The following is a 23,373-nucleotide window of genomic DNA, read 5'->3' as shown; positions in this document are numbered from 1 at the left end:
TACCAGCTCCGGCACAGCCTGTGATAGCCTGTAATAGCCGTGAAAGCCTCCCTCCTCCGGTGTGACCAGCCCCTCCACCAGAGAACACATCTCTCGGCTGTCTGTGCTTGACGTGATGCTCATAGAAGACAAGGATTTAGTCCTATCGACTTCCATCCCCACAGCCGTGACCCATATCAAGTGTTCAAAATGTTGACCAAATAAGCAGTTCAATTCTGCACCCCAGAAAGCCCCATGTCTGTTGTTAAACTAACATACCACTTCCCTGATGATAAGGACATAGTACAGAGTCATTCAACATCAATGTGATGTTAAGATTGACCAGCAGAGTGAGTAAACAAACCGAGGAGAAGGATGGAGAGGAAGGGGAAGACAGACATCCGGGGAAACACTGTATAGTGCTAGGCATTATTAACAGCTAATCGACCAAAGTTTCTTAGTTAAAAGACTGCTCCCTTTTGCAGTGAATCAAATGGAAAACATTTGGAATTTTAAGTTATGTAAGCATACTTCTGTTGTCAGATACTCTCTCACATACAACTGTTCTATTCCCCCAAAACATTTGCTACAGAGCACGTTCTGGTTGTTTAAAAGCTTTCTAGGGATCCCTGGGTGGCTCAGCGGTTTAGCACCAGGTGCCTTTGGCCCAGGGCCTGATCCTGGAGTCCACGGATCGAGTCCCACATCAGGCTCCCTGCATGGAGCCTTGCTTCTCCCTCTGCCTCTCTCTCACTGTGTCTCTCATGAATAAATAAATAAATAAAATCTTAAAAATAAATAAATAAAAATAAAAGCTTTCTAGAATGCAAGACATTCTCTAGAGTGTTATGAAATGAAATGAAATATATTACGGTGGAAAAAAAAAACAAACAAGGATAAACAGGGATTATTTTAAACTTGTCTGAATTTTGTTTCTCCAGTCTCACATTACCATTATAATATGCTGATTTTATCTTTCATAAACAATCAAACCAATATTCCCTCACAAAAAAGTAAATAAACCTAAAGATAAGTTAAAAAGCAACAAAGATCACAGGGGGAAAAAAAAGGCGAAACTTTTTTTAAAAAGGGAACTTGAATGACCTACCCAAGCAAGAGGCAATCAATTGCTAGGAAAGAGGAAAAAGAAACTCATGGATGGGTTTTTGCCTGCTAGTTTCATGTAGGAATTTAAAAGGTTTGCCCACCTGCAAATGAGAGCCCAGGAGACTCACCTGTATTGTTTTGTGCAGCAGCTGCATAGGAAAACAGAAATAATCTTTTAAGCAGTTTAGGAGCTTGGGTATGATGAATTATGCCACTGACAATCTAGAAAAGAATAAAACAATGGATAAGTCATGCTTTTGGCAGATAAATACTAAGTTGTCTAGGTTTCAGTCATACTAATAGGCTCCTCTGGGCAGCAGAAAACTCCAAGGTCCCTATGATATTATCTTTTGGAATAATTCCAGACAAACAGAATGTTAACAATTTTGTCAGGTTTTTTAAGAGCTTTGAATTTCTAGGGAAATTTTAAAGATTTTACTTACTCATTTATTTGAGAGAGAGAGAGAGAATGAGCAGCAGAAGGAGTGGAGAAGCAGGACAGAGAATCCCAAATAGACTGTGCCAAGTACAGAGCCTGAGGCAGGGCTTAATCCCATGACCCTAAAATCATGCCCTGATCAGAAACCCAGAGTCGGATGTTCAACTGACTGAGCCACCTTCAGGCGGCCCTGAAGCACTAGGGAAATTGAAAAAAAAAGTTGTTTTTCTATTTTTATTTTTATTTTTATTTTTATTTTTTAATTTTATTATTTTATTTTATTTTATTTATTTTATTTATTTTATTTTATTTATTTATTTTATTTATTTTATTTCTTTTCTTTTCTTTTCTTTTCTTTTATTTTTAGATTCGAAAGTGCTTTAATGGGGAGCGCTCCCAGGCAAGGTTCCATGACTCGGAGAGGTGGCCTGAGTCAGGGAAGTTGCCTATTTTTTAAAAAAAATTATCCATTCATTTGAAAGAGTGAGAGCGCATGTGTGCATGGGGCTAAAGGGGAGGGAGCGAGCAACGTAAGTAGACTCATTGTGGAGCCCGACGTGGAGCTTGATCTTACAGCCCTGAGATCACTACCTGAACCAAAGTCAAAAGAGTCAGGCACCCAATCAAATGAGCCACCTTGGCACCCCTCAATTTCTAGGGAAATTTTAAAATCAGTCTCATTCCTCAGAAACAAGGTGCTACAAAAACGTAAGTGCCATATGCAGATACTCTAAAAATCTGACACATCAGAGACATAGAGCTAATATCAGACAAGAATCAAGACACTTAAATATTCTGATCCACTTGTGGCCTTCAGGACCTTCTTCTAGAAGATCAGAAAAAGAAACCAATCCATTGTGCTTTTGGTTTAAAGTTTCTAAACAAAAGTAAGTTTGGACAGATGACTAAAAACATCATTTAAAATGAAGTTTCTGGCTTCTCAAGGACTTTCCCCTAACTACATCACTCTTTTCCTGCTCAGAAGAGATACCGGAGTCATGTTCATTATTCTAACTGGAGTACCACACTCTCTGAAAGAAAACCAAGGAGTTACCTGTTAAGTGTGTTTAACTCAACTGTCACTAGAACAGATGACCTGGCCCCTGTTCAGGTTTTCCCGAATGGATTTAGTATGACCATGGTAAGTCTGAGACCTTCAATACCTGAGTAAGAGAAATCCTAGAAGTTACAGTGACCACTGTAACCAGTTCATCCAGTTATGTATTTTTACTTGCTGCAGCAATGAGATTTTTTTCTTTAGTGTCCAAAATCACAGGCCTCATTTGGTAACTTGGCTTTGCCTGTGGGCCACATGTACCTCTTCCTCCTCCCACATACTTCTACTACTTCCCAGATATGAACTCATCCATTTCAGGAGTTGGGGGTTTCTGCTACTACTGTTTGGAGAGACTGTCAGATGTGGGAGGAGAGGCTTGCCTCCTGACCTTGGTACCACCCCCCATCCTTCAGAGGTACCAGGAATAAAACCATCATGACCTGAAGGATTAAAGGTAGTATATGCCAACCTAATATGCAGGCTTGCTTCACCAAATTCTCTCTCGAATCTAATCAAAGCATATATGATTATAAAGCAATTTCAACTATAGAGAGTGAAATGCTCCCCCTCCACTTCCGTGCAATATAAGCAACAAGTAAGAGCTAGTGGGGACACTGATGGGAAAGAAAACCTACAAATACATGCAACTAGTTACCCTTTTGACTTCCTCTTCTTTTGTGTACCTCAGACCAAAGTGGAACACTCGAAGGTCTTTGCAGTGGATGATGAGTTTTTCAGGGTATTTCTTCAATTGTCCAAAAAGAGGTTTCTTTTTCTCATCAAACACTATACATCGATAATGAAATCGGGAAGGGAAATCACGTTATAAGTCAAAAGTTAATGTTGAGGAAACAAGGTAGACTATTAACACCTCTCAAAAGTGAGAGAAAAGGTGCTGTCTTCTAAATGGCACTGTCAGCAGGGACCCCACCCTGGCTCTCTGACTCCAGAAGCTAAGATTATAAAAGATGGAAGGGGGTCACTAAGGACATGCTGTCAGGACAGTGGAGCCTTGGGTTTATGGACAGGGGCTCTCCTGACACTTCCCTCCCTGCCACAAAGTTTGGACCACACAGCACCTACTGGTGTCGAGATCATCATAAAAGGCTACTGAATAATTTCTAAAAAAGCCCTTACTGCAGAAAAAGAGAAGTGAAGCATAAAGAGGCTTGACCCTTAGCAGAAAAGACTCAGAATGCAGTGCAACAAACCTTTATCAGATTAGTCTTTGGAGTAAAACCTACACAGATAACACAAACAGCCACAAGTATGATCTAGCATATATGATGGTACTGCAGAATATTAGAACAGGTTCTAAATTCAAGTCCAAACTCCTCTAGCTAAGCGGTCCCAGATAAGCCACTTCACATCTCAATTTCATCATTCATACAACTGATTTAAACAAAATAAATATGTAAAGAAACTTTAGTAAACTGTAAAGGACCATAGCATTATCATTTCAAAGGCTGGCAACACCCCAGAGGAAAAGATACTTACCTCCATAAATCTGATCAACGCAGTGCAGTGTGATGTCATTTTCTCCTATAACCTTATTCTTAAATTGGGCCTCCTAAAAGATTCAAAAGGAAACAACTGTGACTCCTTTCTATGCCCTATTAAACATTTATAGGCAGAACAAATCGCCATTTTCCAATTGCACATTAAGAAAAACAGATGGGGAGAAAGAAATGGTTGAAGGTGGTCAAAAGGTATAAACTGATGAACAAATCATGGGATGTAACATACAGCCTGGTGATTATAGTTAACAATACTGTATTATATACTTGATGATCTCATCAAAGAAAGATCTCATCAAGAAAGATCTCATCATAAGGAAAACAAATTGGTAACTATATGACATAACAGATGTTAACTAAACTTATTCCAGTATTCATTATGCAATATATACACACGTATCAAATCATTGTTATACTCCTTAAAATAATACATTATATGTTAATGATATCTTAAAAAAACTGGGGGAAAAATTGAGTGTACACTCTAAAAAGCAAACAGGGAAATGGAGCCACATTCTCTAGGAAAGGGAAGATGAAGTGTGCAAGGAAAGCTGGTAAGCACTTTTTTCCAAACCCAGGCATGACTTGCCATTCCTGGGCTGGTCCCAGGTGAACCAGCCATGCCACACATAATCATTTTGAGAGGTTAAGATTTCTCTACATAAATGCAAACTAGTGAATGACAGCTACATGAAGCCAGGCTTAGGAAGAAAACACTGAAAGATTCAAGTTTCTGTGAATGCTGTCCTTATGTGTACAGGACACGGAGCCAAGCCATGAGAGTGGACGGCAGCACAGAAGGCCACGCTCCAAGGCAGCAAGGATGGGCTGGGACAGCTGGGTTTGCATCAACATACAGGGCTCCCTGAGTGGTGCAGGCAGTCTTCTCCCTCGTCCCGCTGCCCATTCTCTGCAAGTCGAGACAAGTCTTACAAGGACACTGCTACTCAGGGCAAAGTAAACCCAAATTCAAGTGCTGCATTCAGCATCAGTTTCACAACTGAACTCAGTTCCTGAATTTGAGGGGCAGGAAACACAGGGAACTTGTATATTTGGGGAGATGTGATTCCAGTGAATGCTACCTACTGTGATGAAATACAGAAAAAAAACAAGAAGTTGACAGTGTCAACCCCTGAAGGCAGATGCAAGCCAGTGTGACCTGAGGCACTGGAGGGAAATTTTAGAGTGGTCCTACCCCTGAAGAGAGATCCCAAGGGATAGAGAACAATATAACAGTGAGGACTTCTGTCCTTTGTGTTTAATGTGTGTTGGGGGTGGGGAGGGAGACAAAGTAATTGCAGAGCTGAGGAAAAAGATGATGGAGATACAACTGCACTGCTCCGCCCAACTCAGCCAAATACAGCTCGCACACACATCATTATCCAACGCAGATTCATCATCGCCCAAGAAGGCAATCTTGAAGTCTGTGCACACAAGTTTCCCATAGATCCCACGCTGACAGGAATCCTCCTGGACATACTTCAGCACTGTACTGGCTTCACAAAGCAGCTGTTCACCTGATGGAAACCAAAACAAGTCCTCATTAGAGTCCTTAGGGAATAAGCAGTATGCAAACACTAAAGGGCTTCCCCAGCTCTATGCACGGTAAAGACAAACACATGATATATGGCAGCCCTTCAGAACTCCACACTTGGCAGCACAGCAGGAGCTGCAAATGCCAGGAACAAAGATGAAGCAGAGTAGAGACCACTGATAAGTAAAACCAAAATGGCTCAGCTACACCTCCACACAGCACACTTCCCTATCTTCTCACTGTGAATAAAGAACATTTCCAATACGTGGAAATGATCTCAGTGATGCTTGCAAGTGCAGACCTCAGTGTTCCTGTCACTTGGGCCAAGCAGGCATTACACAGAAGTGATCTCCTAAATGAATGAAATGAGCAAGGCTCTAGAATATGGAGCTCCAGCCTGAGTTGTGGTGAGAGTGGACCATCATCTCTCACTCCGGAACTGCTGAGAGAAAGCAGGGTGGCTCCCCAGCCACAGGGCTTACAAGCAGCTTCCTCAGACAAGAGGTGCAGCAAGACCACATGCACTCTGGCTCCACAGACAAGGATGGGAGGAAAAGGGAGGTCAGAGGTTTGTGGGAAAAAAATGGTTTCCTCTCTTTCTTAGTTGGAGGCTATTTCCTCTCAGTGTGTCACCTTTCCTGCTCCATCTGAGGTGCCCAGCCTACACGAGCAGCTCTATTTCCTGGAGATAGAGGAGACTTCTTCTCTTTACAGTTGAGATGAGGATTTCAGGATAAGTAAGCATTCACTGCTCCCTGGAAGCAGAGAAGTTCATGAGGGATGGACATTTGGATGAGAGCAGGAGACGGGTAGGGAAGAAATAAAAAACCAAGTGCAAATGTTTTGTAACAAAAAAGAAAAAGAATTTTCTTCTCTTTCAACAGATAACTATCTCCCCTCAGAATCCCTCTGGATATTATCTTCAATGTCTTTCAATTTATTTTTGGACTCAAAATTCACTTGGTCTAACTTTTAAAATGAAAATAAAGAAGAGTGTCAGACACTGAGACTATGAAGGGATGCCTCTCATGGTATATGTTTCCATCTCCCAAGGAGTTAATTACTCAGGAAATATGGGAGGTGGCTCAGTCACCAGGGCAGCTTCCAGAGGGACCACAGAGCTTGAAGAAAACAATGAATTGGGGCCTCATTAGGGTTTAAAATAGTTCCAGAAAAAGTGCCTCAACTAGTTCAAGATAGAAGATATGTGAACAAGACTTCCCGTGCTTTCAACTCCTAATGTGAAACAGCTTTTAATAGTGAGTATCTCCCTAAGCCCCAGCAAGCCATGTCAGTCCGTGGCCATGCACTGGCAACTAGAGACACCGGAACGCATTGGCTAATACAACATCCCGTGAGGCTCTGCAAGCTCGACGTGCTGCACCATAGCTATCAGCTCACATGTGCAGAGTCTTGAATCATGGGAGGCAGGAGCTGGAAAAGATCATGTTCTAGTCTGGGAAATGGAGGGTGCACATCTAGAAGAGTCCTCAGGTAATACAGAGAATGGGAGAAGGTAACACTAAAATGAAAGTTAGTTTCAGGATCTATGACCCAAGAAAAGGAAGGACAATGTGGTATATGAATTAAGGTTTAAGTCATTATTGTAAAACAAGCAAACAAACAACAACAACAAAAAAAAAAAAACAAAAAAACAAAAAAAACCTCTGAAACTTAGAAATATATTTTTTTTTAATTCCAGGTTCCCAATATATTTACCAAAGGTGGATCAGTCAGTAACTTGTACATATTCATATTCTCTCAACAAACTGGAATAAGATAAAAAAAAGTACCAAAATGAGACCTTTATTGGTTTAGGGAAATATACCTTAAAAAACTGACAAAAAAAGCTACTTGGTTTAGAAAAAAGAAAATGGAAGAAGAACTGAATGCACAGCCCTCAGGAGAGCCCGCACACATTTAAGGGGATACAACCATCAAGTAGTTTCTGTTTCTGAATTCACAAATGATTAAAGCTTAACCTCAGGTACAGAGTCTCTCTTCCATCTCAAAAATAACTAACCAATTCAGACTCTTAGTGATGATGTCAGAATAAAGCTCCTGCAGGCTCAGGGTTAGTATACCCCAAGGCTGCCTAGCACTTACACGCTCAGATATGTAAGCAGAGACCACAGGTGAGGCCACCCACCAAGGCTTGCCTGGGGAGGCCTAGGCAGCTGTGCTAGTCCAGGGCAGCTACCCCTGGGCATCAGGAAGAGCATGTGAGATGTAGGGCTCTGTGGGGGACCAGGATTTCCTGAGTGAGGACCAGAATACTGGATGCCTCCAGATACAGTGACCTGAAAAAGGCTTAATTTGCTTGTGAAAGAGATGAATTTCCCAGGTTTATTTTCATCAGCTTGGGTGGAGAGGAAAACAAGAAAAATTCTTGGCAGATGCTGTAATACTCAGACCGGGTATGTAGTGATTTAACTAAAGATCTTGATATTTTTGTCCAACTCACGCTGTTATAAGCTTTCTGGATGAAAACAAAGGAGTTTATATATAGCAATACTAGGGATGACATCATATATCACTGGCTTTGAGTTGCACATGAGGTCTGAAGCTAACACGACCGTTACCTGGCAACAAGTGAAGAGTTACTTCCTTCTCTGTTACTTCCTTCTCGTTTGCATGAATTTCCTAAAAGAGAAGAACAAATGGTAATATTTTTCTTTGTTTAAGGACTCAACATGAATAACAAAGTCGTCTTTCAGAATACACACTAAAACATATACCCTCAGGATTTTTTTGACAAGCTACTTTTTAAAAATATATTTTTAGGGTCACCTAGGTGGCTCAGCGGTTGAGCATCTGCCTTTGGCTCAGGGTGTGATCCCAGGATCCTGGGATCGAGTCCCACATTGGCTCCTGCGAGAAGCCTGCTTCTCCCTCTGCCCATGTCTCTGCCTCTCTCTCTCTCTCTCTCTCATGAATAAATAAATAAAATCTTTAAAAAATGTATTTTAACTAAAGGAAGACAGGAAATTAGTTCAATGTACTAAATTATTTAGGATTGACAACTATTAGTTGTCCCCCCTGGAGGGACCGGGAGGGGACAACTCCCTACCTAAAAGAACAAATGTCACAGAAAGTAAGGCAGCTCCAATACAGAGTCAGAAAGGGAAGGAGAGACATTCCACAGCATGACTCCTCTCTTCCTCCAGTGAGAATCAAGATAAAAAACAAATAATGATTATGTGTTCTTGAGAGAAAATGGACATATGTAAAGGGCTTGAAGAGAAGAAAAGGAAAATATGAATGCGTCAAGCAAGTCAGTACTGACCCATCTACTCTGTAACATACCAAGACTCAGGGAAGACAGAGGGCAACACTCCAAATTACCTAAAACCACAAGGTGGTGCAATGGGATACAATCACTTCTAATAAGGAATCAAGGCCAGGTTCTATGTCACTTGTTTTTTTTTGGGGGGGGGGGGGGTTTAAAAGATTTTATTTACTTATTCATGAGAGACTGAGAGAGAGGCAGAGACACAGGCAGACGGAGAAGCAGGCTCCATGCAAGGAGCCTGATACGGGACTCGATCTCGGGACCCGGGATCACACCCTGTTTATTGGGTATTCAAAGATAATCAGCAGTCCTTAATGAACTAATAGAACAAAGCAAAGGCCGTAAATGGATGTTAACATAACAAAGAGAGTTTGGTGGGTCTCCTAAGGCAATCCACCACACCATCTATTAAGTAGTCTTGCCAAAATATCTATCCCCAAGTGGCCTGAGTTTCTTTTCTTTTTTTTAAAGATTTTGTTATTTGACAGAGAGAGAAAGCCAGAGAGCACAAGCAGGGGGGAAGGCAGAAGGAGAGGGAGAAGCAGGCTCCCGGCTCAGAAGGAAGCCTGATGTGGGGCTTGATCCTAAGACTCTGGGATGATGACCGAGCCAAAGAAGGCAGACGCTTAACCAACCGAACCACTCAAGTACCCTGTCAGCCTGAGTTTCTATGTCAATCTACCAATTTATAAGAAACACTGGGACAGAAAACCATGTAAAAATGACACCATGGAGATGCAACCAGTCAAATCTTAACTGTGGAAAATTTTTGCAACACAACCAGCTTTGTTAACAAAATCAGAATGAATGAGTTTTGTTTTTGTTCTTTGGCGTGAGGCTCTGGGTGGTAGGAGTTCCCTGAAGTTGGGAATTCAGGCTGGAATGTGGCATTAAAAGAAACCTGGGCACAGCTGAAGCAGGAAGAAGCTAGACAGCCTATCTTGAGGGTGAAGAAGAAAATCAGAGCTATTTCAGAGAATCCATTTTTTTTTAAAAGATTTTATTTATTTGAGATAGCGTGAGCACAAGCAGGGGGAGGGGCAGAGGGACAAGCAAACTCCCCAGTGAGTGCAAAGGAGCCCCACATGGGGCTGGAGCCCAGGACCCAGGGATCATGCCATGAGCCAGGGTCAGACATTTAACGGAATGAGCCACCCAGGTGTCCCTCAGAGAACCGATTTTAAGTATGGTGTATTTTAGAGATGTTTAATGTTCACATTCCCAAAAGATGCCAATAAACTAAGTCCTGAAGAGGCAGTGCTTCTTAGATTTGGGGAGTGTCATATCATCCAGGGATCCTGTTACCTCTACGCATAGGCACTTTTCACAAGTGTAAGAAAATCAAAGTGCTAGGGATGCAGCTGGGCCCCTGGTTTTGCAAAAAGCTCCCCAGATGATTCTTATGCATTGCACTAGGTTGTCCATCTTGCATATAGAAATGCTACGAGTGTTTTGGTAATTTAGAAATTCTCATGGAGTTTTCATCATCTGTCATTGGCACAGAACTAAATTAAAGCATAATTATTTTTGACAGGTCTGTCATATTTCTCACAGGAAAAAGCAAAACTAGTCATTAAGTTCAATCAGCTGTCAGAAAACTAGTGATCATCTTGACTAGTGCTTGAAATTCAGTTCAAACACTGCAGCCAGGGGCACCTGGGTAGCTCAGTGGTTAAGCGTCTGCTGTCCGCTGGGGTCATGATCCTGGGGTCCTAGGATCAAGCCCCACATCAGGCTCTCTGCCTAGCAGGGAGCCTGCTTCTCCTTCCCCCTCTCCCTGCCGCTCCCCCTGCTTGTGCTCTCTGTCAAATAAATAAATAAAATCATTAAAACTTGGAGAGGACAACCCCACTGTTATGTCTGCAGAAGTAGCTTCTTCTGATGATAAAGAATTTATACTACTTAAAACTACCTACATCAATTCTTGAAATGGTTGGTGGAATTCTCTCTTTGCATTCCATAAACAAAACAAGCAGGAGGCACTTCTAGGGTTCTGTCCTACTGAAAACTTTCTTTCCCCATACAACTATTCTCTGCTCCCCTATATTCCTGGAGTGAACCATGGCCTCCCCATCAAATGTCTGGGAAACGGACAGTGGCCCCTCAAAGAGCTAATTATTTTACGTCCCGAATTAATCTGGCTGAAGGTCTAAAAGAAGTTAATCAAGCTAGCTGCTTAAACTATACCTTTGTAGACCTGGTCACACAGATCTGGTAAAGCAGAGAAAGCTGTTCTGCAGAGAATGAAAACCATGAAAAGGTTATGTGAGATAAAAGCCCCCTCCTCCAGACAAACAACCATGGCCTACACTCTCACGGGTTCCCAGGCTTTACTGAGGCCCAACCACGTCTTTGGCCCACAGTTCCGTGAATTACACCTGCATCCCTCCAATAAATCCTTGTTTGCCTACATTAGGCATACAGTGGTTTCTGATTGTCACAAGGGAATTGACTTATGTCTATTATGTTCAAAATAGAGAAACTGTAAATGACTAGAATCACATATTCAACATGTCAATGTACAATATAGCCACAGCTATAGGATTACAACCAACATCACAGCTGCTACCTCACAAATAAGACTGGCAGCAAAGAGTCAGATGCCAGAACTAGCATCTACTGCAGTGTGTAGGTTTTAGAAGGACTGAGAACACATGAGGCCTCCAAACCACAAAGCAACATAGGATTTTGCCATCATTCAGCTGATTAGCCTTGTCATTTCTAAACTAAGTCATATATGTATTTGTATATACATACATATTTTAAGCAGAGGATGCTGGCTTCTAAAGGTAACTGAGGTTTGTTCATGGAAACAAAAGATTTATAAGAACACAAAGGTAATTTATTTATTTTTTTAAAAGATTTTATTTATTTTTTCATGAGAGAGAGAGAGAGACAAGCAGAGACACAGGTAGAGGGAGAAGCAGGCTCCATGAAGGGAGCCTGATGTAGTACTCGATCCCAGGACTCCAGGATCATGCCATGGGCCAAAGGCAGATGCTAAACCAGTGAGCCACCCGGAGATCCCCAACACAAAGGTAATTTAAATGAATTCCACCAAGTGCTAGGTGAACAGGCACCTGTGGTCCAGGAAGAGAACAGACAACACCAGCACTCTTGTACTACCACAGTACAACATGATGGATGCTATAAATAAAGATACAGATGTGGAGCTCCCGGAGCACAAAAGAGGGGCCTAACTCCCCCAAAAGAGGGAGGAGAAGGGAGACTGTTCAAACAAGTGCTTCTACGCAAGTGGCTCTGAGGGAATGTGCAGTTCAAGGGACGGTCAAGCAGAGAAAGGAGGTGCAAAGACACAGAAGCAAGTAATTCCGTAAGAGGTATGAAAGAGGGCAGGGTGAGTGCTGGGCCTTAGGCCATTTAAGGAGCTTGGGCTTGATTCTGTGGGTAGTGGGGAGCACATGGAGGATTTCAAGCAGGGCAGTGAATTAAGCACATAGATTTTACTATCTCTGATACAGGTCTTCCAGGAAAAAGCACAGGACTAAATAGGAACCTGGGTGGGTTCTAGCCTACAAAGATATCAGAGGGGTCTTGGACAAGTTTCCCGGCCTCAATGTCCCCATCTAAAAGAATGGACTTAAGAGCCATATTGCCTGACTTTTGAGATAATGCACAAGAGATCCATACAAGGTCAAAATTATGACCGTGAGGTGAGCCTGAGCATTTGTGTCTGGAAAGGAAGCAGGGTCCTTGACAGCTTTCCCTCACTAGAAACAGAAAAGAAAGCTTCCTCCTACAGACCCACTCTCTCCATTCCAGAACACTGTCACGACAAGCAACTGAATTCTTGGAGGGATGAATATCAATCTACCAGAACATTTCCTGCAGACCTTTTCCCATCCACCATCTTCTTTGCCAAAAGCTTAGTACACATCTTTCACTTGCAAAATATTGACTCCTCTTCTTCCCTAGAATAATATTAAATACATTTGGATGGTGGCAACAAGTTGCTGACCAATAACTAATCTGATAGATAAGAGAGGAAACACACAAAGCAGCTAAGTCACTCAGAAGCCACATAATTTTTTTTTACTATGAAGCGTGTAGGAATTTCAGCGCTGGAGGAGGATGACAGAAACACCACCAAGATTCCTTGCAGGTCTCAATTTTCTACTAAAACTGCCACTACTCCTCATACTGCCCTCGGTGCTCACACCACAAAAGTAGAGGTCAGAAAAAGAGTAAGTTCACTCTGCCACTGAAAAGACAGCATCCAAGAAAAATCATCAAATGCGTGTGAGTCCCTGCCTCAAATGGCACTAAAGAATTACAACAAGACTATATTCATCCACAACACAGGTTGTATAGCAACCTCATCTACTTTAACCACTGCCAAAAATCATGAAAACAAAAAGGATGTGCCCAAGTTTGTGCACAGTGGTCAAAGCCCTCCACAATATGTCAGGCTCAGTTTTCACTTCAACTGCACACTTTAACTATAATAATAGCCAATATTTATTAAGCTTCTATTATGTGCCAAGTAAGTGCTGTCAGGATCTCATTTTTTTTTAAGATTTTTATTTTATTTATTTATTCATGAGAGACACAGAGAGAGTGAGAAGCAGAGACACAGGCAGAAGGAGAAGCAGGCTCCATGCAGGGAGCCCAATGGGGGACTCAATCCCGGGTCTCCAGGGTCATGCCCTGGGCTGTAGGCAGATGCTCAACCGCTGAGCCACCCAGGCGTCCCATGTCGGTATCTCATTAATCCTAATCCGTACAACCACTCTACCACTGGTATTCTCTCCCTTTTAAAGATGAAGAAATTGAGGCTTAAAAAGGTTTGGGAACTTTCCTTTTTAGAGGAAATAAGTCACTAACCAGGGTACAACCCAAGCCCCAACGAGCTCCAGAGCTCACATTCCTCACTGCTAAGTACTAGTTCTCACATATGTGTGGTCCCTGGTTTCCTACTAGAAAAGGGAAATGGCTGTGATATCCACTGCTCGTAGTTTCCTAATAGTCTCCTATTACAGAATTGATTAGGACAAACTAAAATAATTCCCTTAAGAAAACTGCACTTCACTGTACGAGGATTTGCCACATACAGGACAAAAGCATGTGAAAGCTAAAGTCAGCTAACACTCCTGAGAATCTGCTGAGAGGCTGAAAAGCAAACTGCTTTTCATTCCATTGGTTCTCAAAAAGTAAATTCTCTAGTTTCTTACCAAGTTCACATCCAAGGTGCTCATCTCAAAACTGTGACAGGCGTAGGGCACCTCAGGAAAGGCAGAAAATGGACCCTGCCAGAAGGCTGCTGACCTTGAAAAGATGGGGGGAGCTGTGGAGGGTGTTTCTACAATGAAGCTCTCATAGGCCAGAAGGCTTACAAATGCCAAAATGCTTCACATCAACCCTTCAGTGTTTATGAGGGCTTTGAGTCAAAAACTAAAGTTTTATTCTCAGTTTAATTTTATCTAGCCAGAAAGGCAAATTCCAAGAGCCAAGTTCCTAAAGGTTCCAAAACAATTTCTTTCAATCGCATTTGGCATCAAAGTGCTACAAAGACACAACGCAGACATTTTATTTCCTTAAAGTTGCTCTACCACTCTCAAATAGACATTTAATACAAGTTTTCCCTGCTAAAACAGAAAATGTGAGGGGGAAAATGTATTTGCATCCCCATATTAAGTGGGAATCTATGTGCATCTTAGGATGAAATTTACCCTTTTTACAGCAAAAAGCTATATTTTTTTTAAAGATTATTTATTTGAGAGAGAGAGAGAGAGCATGAGCATGAGAGAGAGCACCAGCAGGAGGGAAGGAGGGTTAGAGGGAGAAGCAGACTGCCCGCTGAGCAGGGAGCCCGATGCTGGACTTGATCCCAGGGCCCTGGGATCATGACCTCAGCCAAGGGCAGACATTTAACCCACTGAGCCACCCAAGTGCCCAGAAAGCTGTATTTTTAATACAGAAGAATACTAATAAATTTTGTTTTCCCCCTTGTTTCTCCAAACTTCTCTCAGTGCATGCCCTAACATCAGAAAGAATATAATCTGGGGCCACAGTTCAAATCCAGCTCTGCTACCTACATGACCTTGGGTGTGTCATTTCATCTGAGTTTTGATTTGCTTCTATGTACATGGAAACAATACTACCTAATAAGAGGCTTTAAGTAAAATGTATGCAAATGCCTGGCACACAGTTCAGTAAATGGGAGTTATCACTGTTGGACACGACAGTATCTGTTTCTTGATTTCTTTCATTTCCCCTCCTTTCCTCTGATGAGTAAACAGAGTTCAAAAATACTACATAAGAGTTACAATTATTCCAGATTCTGTCACACAAGTTAAAATAATTTCTACTTCTCTCTCAGTCCTGTTTCCTACAATAAAGTAAATTTAATCTATTCTCATTTCTTTTCTGCAGATCAGAAACTCCCAGTTAGCAACACCCAAGTTGGCCCTAATTCTGTAAGACAGAGTATAGAGGAATACCTGAAGCAAAGGGAAAAGAAATGACATTTTTCTATTAATAGGATTTGTGTTCTAAAAGCCCACAATGACTTAAATATGGTCATTTTGTGTCTCGTCTTCTGCAATACAAAATACTCTGAACCCACTACAAGACCCAGAGTAAACTAATGGCTCCCTTAAGAGAACACCACATCTGAGGAAGGGACTGCTTGGGCATACCGTACAAAAAGTAAAGCTTTCTTGACTGATTCTACTGAAAGCAAGATTTTATTTATTTATTCATAAGAGACACAGAGAGAAAGAGAGGCAGAGACACAGGCAGAGGGAGAAGCAGGTTCCATGCAGGGAGCCTGATGTGGGACTCAATCCCAGGTCTCCAGGATCACACCCTGGGCTGAAGGCAGGTGCTAAACCGCTGAGCCACCTGGGCTACCCATATTATCCAATTCTTACAAATCGTAAGAAAAAAATAAGTACCGTGAGGTGCCATCAAATACTCTTTCTTAAATCAAAACAGACACCAGTCCTAAGAACAGAAATAGCCTAAAGGACACCAATAAATCAGTGTATACAAAGAGAATCATTAAAAAGAAAAAAAAAAAAAAAAAACCCTCATGGGGAACCTAGCTGACTCAATCAGAAAAGCATGCAACTTTTGATCTCAGGGTTGTGAGTTCTAACCCCACATTGGGTATAAAGATTACTTAAAATATAAACTTTGAAAAAAAAAAAACCCTCCCTTCAAAAAACTGAATTTTTTTTTTTTTACTTTGGGAAGCTATCTGTTTGGGTGGTGGGGAGGAGTCAGGAAAGAAAATGGAGTCCCACTGGATATGTCGTATTGCTCCTTCACTTCTGTATTTCACAATAGTGTTCTGAACTGCACAGAAAAAAAAAAACAAACCTGACAAACATGGAGATAATATCTCAATGCATCTGAGTAAGAGAAAAGAGTTATAACATCCGTTGCTTGTTGATTCTGGGCTAAGAAACACAGTCGAATGGAAGAGAGGGGAAGCAGTTCCCAACAAGCATACAGGAGCACCCACATCTGGGTGTGCTGAGTCTGGATATGGACAGACAACCCTAAAGTGGGTTACAAGACACGATGAAATTCCCACACATACATCCTACTCCTGATCATGCTGGATTCTGAGTGTGGATAAGCTGTTGTCTTCATGGGAAAATTTGTTGGATGAGTGATGAAAGGCTGTCCAACTTGATCTTTACAATCAGGCAAGTAAATACAATCTCTTCCCTATCAACACTATGAATTACTAAATCATGACTCAGGGGTCACTTGTGGACTGCAGAAATCACAAATGTCCACTCTGCCGAAGGGGGTACTTATAAGGACCAGCCCTTACTGAGGTTGAGAGGTGAATAAATATATGATAAATATATGTATTTTTTAGGTGGGAAGAGAGACAGGGAGTAGGAGAGAGAGAATCTTAGGCAGTCTCCATGCACAGGGCTCAATCTCACAACCCGGAGATCATGACCCAAGTCGAAACCAACAGTCAAAACACTTAACTGACTGAGCCACCCAAGTGCCCCATGATAAATATTTGAGTTGTTTATGCCAGGCATTGTTTAAAGCGTTTGATACTTATTAACTCATTTAATCCTTATAGCAAGCCTTTGAAGTGGGGTTATTATACACACTATTATCTCCATTTTGCAGACGAGGACACGGAACTAGTACATGTGGAGGTGGAAGTCCAACATGGTAGCTGGCTCAGTCTGTATCCTTAGAGGATGCCATACTGCCGTTCACGTGGAACGATGGAAAAACACGACAAAATGATCGGTGAATGTATCTGCTAGACCCACCTGAAACCAAGTCCAACCAAGAATCATAGAAAGTGCCTATAGAAAACCTCAAAGAGTATTGTAGACATGCAAAAGAAGGCCAAAGGGGAAAAACCGAAAACCACCTCCTCCACAGGAGTAAAGGCCAGCTGCGTGGGGAAGAACCTTGGGGCTTCTTCAACACCAGTTGAGTCACTTCTTGTGACTTACTTCCCTGGGTCCACAAAGGCAGAAGTCTCTGATTTGTCACCCCAACAAACCCTCAAGGGTTCAATGGGAATCCTCTGCTTCACAACACTCTAGAAAAGGCTCCAACCACAATTAACACTGCTACGTACTGCCTGGACAATCCTGTGCTTCCCTTCAGGAGCATGTAGCCTAGAAGCCAACCTAAGAGTCTCCCTTTATACCTTCTCTGTCAGCCTCAGTATCCAATCTACTACCAAATTCCATCAGTATCACCTGTTCAGTGTCTCTAGAATCCTCTATCTCCACCAGCATCACCTAGTTCAAAATACCATCTCATGTGAAGGTGGTCTTTCCAGCTGGTCTACCTGTATCTGTCCACTTTCTGATCCATGCTCCACACCAAAGCAGCAGTGATCCTTTCAGCGCAGTTTGCTCTGCATTATTGGTGGGATGAAGACAGTGCCTTGATGTGGTCTACGAGGCCCTGTGCCGCTTGGCCCCTACCTACTTGTCCACCCTGGTTTCCTACCTCCCTCTTCCTTAGTCTACATGTTGGCCATACTGCTCTTCTCTCAGCCTTTCATACCTGCCATGCTCCTTCCCATCCAGAGGTGTTCCCACAGGATGCTCCTCCTACAGAATGCTCCTCTCCTCCTCTGTGAATTCTGTGTATCCGTCAGCTTTCAGGACAAGGGCCATTTCTGGTACAGGTTCTCACAGCCCCATGTATCTCTCTCCCTCCTAGCCCTATCATCACAGTTGCAATTTCACATTTGTTTATATAATCATTTAAGTCTATATTGCCACCAATCTAAACTCTCTGAGGGCAGGTCCTTGCTCACCATACATCCCCAGAATCCAATACAGACCTTGTACATGGTATATGTTCAAAAGGTTTTCTTGACTAATTTAATTAGTAACGAATAAGTAGTGAGAGGTTTTAAAACCACTTGACCAGGGACCAGAGAAACATATGGCTTAAGATACAATACCTAGGCTTGGGCCATTACTAATGGATGGCATCACCAAATGCTCTAACCATATTGTAAAGTACTGGAGAAAAAGTGCATTCCATTAAAGACTGTCATGCATGTGGCATTAATCCAGAAAGACTAGAAATTGTGAAGCCTGTCCAGCAGGAGCGCAACAGCCGTGGATGGGGCTGGCGTCATCCCCGGATCTTACAGCCAATTCAACTCGTGTCTAGTGACAGCTGCCTCTGTGCTTCCTGAAATTGCCACCTGGTTTCAGAGAGGGACCTGGACTTCCTCTTAACCCTTTACTCCTTCTGTCCCACTATCCTTCAACTCTGATGCTTCCTGCCCAGCTGCCTAATCAGCAAATGGTGCCAATCTTACTTCTGGATCTATGAAACATGGGATAAAAGTCCTTACTGAACTGGGTGGGGTTTTTTTAAATATTTTATTCATTTATTCATGAGAGACATAGAGAGAGAGGCAGAGACAGGCAGAGGGAGAAGCAGGCTCCATGCAGGGAGCCTGACGTGGGACTCGATCCCATGTCTCCAGGATCACACCCTGGGCTACAAGGCGGCACTAAACCACTGTGCCACTAGGGCTACCCTGAACTGGGTGTTATACTATATGTTGGCAAGTTGGATTTAAATAAAGTATTTTTAAAAATTAGTGAAATCTGAAAAAAAAAAAAGTCCTTACTGACCCAATTAACTATCTTGGTTCAATGTGTAGGGAAAAAAGGTAGAAAAGTATGGGTCTTTAATAATCACACAGTCTGTTTTTCCTAGTTACACTGACAGACTTTTCTCAAACTCTGCCAGATTCCTGAGAACGAACTCATTTGAAAATTATGTAAATTTTCAACAAATGTGGCAGTAAAATGGATCAAATGCTTTGTGCAGCACCTCTTGCTACTCCCTCTGAGTGTGGACATTTCGTGCCATGACAGCACAGAAGAATGCACAGACGGCTGCCAGCAGTCTCAGCATGTCCACATTTTCAAAACTAGGGTATCCCAGTGGCCTGAATTCAGTCAGAACAGTGGCTGAGCAGAAATAGAGAACAGTCCAGCCACAGTGTTAGGATGGGATTTGTTTTTTTGTTGTTCTTGTTTATTGTTGTTGTTAATTCCTATCATTTACTCCAATGTTTTGGCTACTCGTTTTGTTTGTTTTAATTTAAAAAGAGGATAAGGGCATGAATAGCAAGTCTTCCCGTTTCCGAACTGTCCACCCCACAGATCAAAAGGAACTGCATCTGTTCCTGTTCCGACTGCAAAGATCAACCATCCCCAGGACCTAGGACCCAGGACCTGCAGCTGCCACTCTCCCCACATCATCTGAAAATCCTGCCCCATGCTGAGCCAGAAGCACTCCTATGCCAGCAATCTATGCCAGACAAGATGTGAGAACTGCCACTCATTCTTCCGGAAGCTTATGGCCCAACAGAGACATGCTGGAACCCATATCATAGAGCTGGCAAGGCATGAAAAAGTTGTCCTTGTGATCTCTCCTCAGAACTAGATTTCTTAGTGGCCCAAAGTACAGGGCTCCAATGAGCCTGAGGAGCGAAACCAGCACGTCAACACTCGGGCTCTGCGTCTGGTTACTCAGAGCTGCAAGGTGACCCATCTCTGATATATACCAATTCATTTCAACAAACAGCTCCCGAGCATCCTAAATACCAAAATGCTGAGGATAAAAAGATAAATAAGAATTGACTTCTGCCCTCACTAACTTCAGACAGACAAATAAGTTATAACTGGAACACTGGATGAACAATGCAATAAGTACCAGAAGCTGACAAGATTGTATAAAGACCACATCATCTCATGTAATCCTCACAACTCAAATGTAACAGCTATTACTGTTCTCATTCTACAGATGAGGAAAACGAGGTGGACAAAGGTTATGTGAAGTGGGACTTGAGCCTCAGTTTACCTGATCAGAATTGTATTCCTGCCAACCACATCCTTCTCCAGGACTCTGACTCCTGCCCTTTCACATAGTCTTTGAACAATCACTCCTAATGCACCTGCTATATTCAAGCACAAGAACCCCAGAAAGAACACAACACACTGCCTCTACCTCTCTGGAGCACACAGGGGTCAACCATAGTACAAGCCGTAATAAAGATGTGTGTAAGGTGCTGCGCTTGGAGGACAGGCCGCAGGCCTGATGGGAGCACGGCATCTAATCACATTCAGACAGGGTCAGAGAAGACGGCTGCCCTCAAGAAGTGTCATTTATACTGAGACCTAAAAATTAGAAATTAGTTACAGGCCTGGCTGCTCTTCCGCAAGTCTCTTCTTTTGGCAGGGTCCTCTTCCCTCCTCACAAGGCCTGTGTTCCCTGGTCGAGTATGCCCACTCACGATGCCCTGACCACAGCCACACGGCCACCAATGGCCCGTCAAACCACTGTCCACACGGTTCAAGACCTCTGCGAAGCTCTCTGATCCACCCCCTCTCCTGTATTGCAACAATCTCTTACCTTGTCTGCCTTCCTAACCAGTGACACAAACTGGGGCTGAGGCTGTAGCCATATATTTTTTTAACTTTCATTTTTGTATTTAAATTCCATTAATTAACATATGGGGTATTATTGGTTTCTGAGGTAGAGGTCAGTGATTCATCAGGTGCAAATAACACCCAGTGCTCATTACATCATGTGCCCTCCTTAACGCCCATCACGAAGTTTCTCTGTCCTCCACCCTCCTCCCCTCCAGCAACCCTCAATTTGTTTCCTTTGATTAAGAATTTCTCACAGTTTGGGACAGCCTGGGGGTGCTCAGTGGTTTAGTACCGCCTTCGGCCCAGGGCCTGATCCTGGAGACCCGGGATCAAGTCCCAGGTCAAGCTCCCTGCATGGAGCCTGCTTCTCTCTCTGCCGCTCTCGTTCTCGTTCTCTCTCTCATTAATAAATAGAATCTAAAAAAATAAAATAAAAAAAAAAGAATCTCTCACAGTATGTCTCCTTCTCTGAATTCATCTTGTTTCATTTTCCTTCCCTTCCCCTGTGCTCCTCTGTTTTGTATTTTTTAGCCTCAGATAGTAAACTGCCAGAAGTCTACTGAAAGAATGCATAAAATAAAAACCTAAAAAGAAGACAAATAATTCTTGATCCTGGTAATATTCTTTCATCCGAAGCATAGTTCTTAAGAGATTTTTTAAAAAGAGCTCTATTAAAAATGACTACCTAGGGCTGCCTGGGTGGCTCAGCGGTTTATCGCCTGCCTTCTGCTCAGGGCATGATCTTGGAGTCCCGGGACTGAGTCCCACGTTGGGCTCCCTGCAGGGAGCCTGCTTCTCCCTCTATGTCTCTGTCCCTCTCTCTGTGTCTCTCACGAATAAATAAAATCTTAAATAAATAAATAAATAAATAAATAAATAAATAAATAAAGACTACCTAAGTATATGATTAGTGCCAAGTATTACTGAACTCTTGTCACACGTCTCACTGGCTTTCTGAAACACATTCTGGTCCCATCAGTGGGGCAGGTGCATATTCAAAGCCAGACTTTTAAATCTGAAGGTCTGTCACTGAAGATATAGGCTAGAAGTTAAATTAATCTATCCACAGTCCAGTTCTAGGAGCTGGAAATCAAGGCGGGATTTGTTTCCTGGAGCTGATTCCCAGGGCTGTTGGTTCCCTGCTCCTGGCCAGAGGGCTTCAATCACTCTGGAGCCAGCCTGACTAGAGGCTTACTCCTGGCTAAAACGCACAACCAGGTAACAGCTTTCCTGCTAACCACAGATCAACTCTACTAACTATACACTGTCTTTGGCATACAAACAACAATTACTCTGAGAGAAAACAGAAGCCAGGGAAGCAGACATGCAGTAAGAGGCAAACTGACAATCTCTGTCTGGACTCAGAGTAACAGACAACAGATTGAGCCATTCCTGTATCTGGTCTTGAGGATCCTGCTATTTACTCACCATGCAAATCAGTTCTCAGCCTTAATAAGTGTTCATTGCATATGGCTAGTTGGGAACTCTCAAAAACATTTCAGACTAAGCATCTATTATCCACAAAAATATAGGCCTAACTTAAACACATAAATATATAATCTGCCGGAGGTTTTACTACGTTCACTTTCACAGGTCCCCTGTAATTTATCTTGACAGTGATTCTGTAAAGTATTCTCACCCCTACTCTATAGATAAGGCCCATGAAGCTCCAAAAGGTTAAATCATGCGATGGGGCAGTCCCAGTGGCTCAGTGGTTTAGCGCTGCCTACAGCCCGGGGCGTGATCCTGGAGACCCAGGATCGAGTCCCACGTCAGGCTCCCTGCATGGAGGCTGCTTCTCCCTCTCCCTGTGTCTCTGTCCCCCTCTCTCTCTCCTCTCTGTGTATTCTCATGAATAAATAAATAAAATCTTTAAAAAAAAAAAATCATGTGACTGGGCTCATACAGCTAAACAGGTGATGAAGCCAGAACTTGTTCTCAGGAATTCCAACACCTGAGAAAGCTTAAAACAAAAATTTAGTACTTTTGGTTTTTACTTTGTTTTTGTAAAAGTTGTACTAAGACATAAATTCAGGGGCACCTTGTCTGGCTTAGTAGGTAAAGCATGTGATTCTTGATCTTAAGGTTGTGAGTTGAAACCCCACATTGGGCATTGGGCATTGGGCTTACTTAACAACAACAAACTCCAGAAAGACAAATTTATACACCCCACAATTCATCTATTTTTTTTAAAGATTTTATTTATTTATTCATGAGAGACAGAGACACACACACAGAGAGAGAGAGAGAGAGAGAGAGAGAGGCAGAGACACAGGCAGAGGGAGAAGCAGGCTCCATGCAGGGAGCCTGACGTGGGACTTGATCCTGGGTCTCCAGGATCACACCCTGAGCTGCAGGCGGCACTAAACCGCTGCGCCACCAGGGCTGCCCCTGTTTAAGATTTTTATTTATTTATTCATGAGAGACCCAGAGAGGCAGAGACATAGGCAGAGGGAGAAGCAGACTCCTTGAGGGGAGCCCGATGTGGGACTTGATCACGGTACTCTGGGGCCACGCC

The 23,373-nt window shown here is 42.6% G+C and overlaps 1 protein-coding gene across 1 annotated transcript in view; it reads right to left on the bottom strand.

Moving 5' to 3' along the window:
• MTMR12 (myotubularin related protein 12) overlaps nt 1-23,373 on the bottom strand; it is a 72,466-nt gene that overhangs the window by 34,616 nt on the left and 14,477 nt on the right. Inside the window, exons 2-6 of the mRNA XM_072757141.1 lie at nt 8,216-8,276; nt 5,474-5,616; nt 4,080-4,152; nt 3,238-3,368; nt 1,215-1,308 (exon numbers count right to left, since the gene is read on the bottom strand). Coding sequence (XP_072613242.1) covers nt 1,215-1,308; nt 3,238-3,368; nt 4,080-4,152; nt 5,474-5,616; nt 8,216-8,276 — 502 coding nt within the window. The remainder of the gene's footprint in view (nt 1-1,214; nt 1,309-3,237; nt 3,369-4,079; nt 4,153-5,473; nt 5,617-8,215; nt 8,277-23,373) is intronic.

The sequence above is a fragment of the Vulpes vulpes genome, chromosome 4, assembly GCF_048418805.1.
Source record: "Vulpes vulpes isolate BD-2025 chromosome 4, VulVul3, whole genome shotgun sequence".
Classification (NCBI taxonomy): Eukaryota; Metazoa; Chordata; class Mammalia; order Carnivora; family Canidae; genus Vulpes; species Vulpes vulpes.
This window is presented reverse-complemented; position numbering and strand designations above follow the sequence as displayed.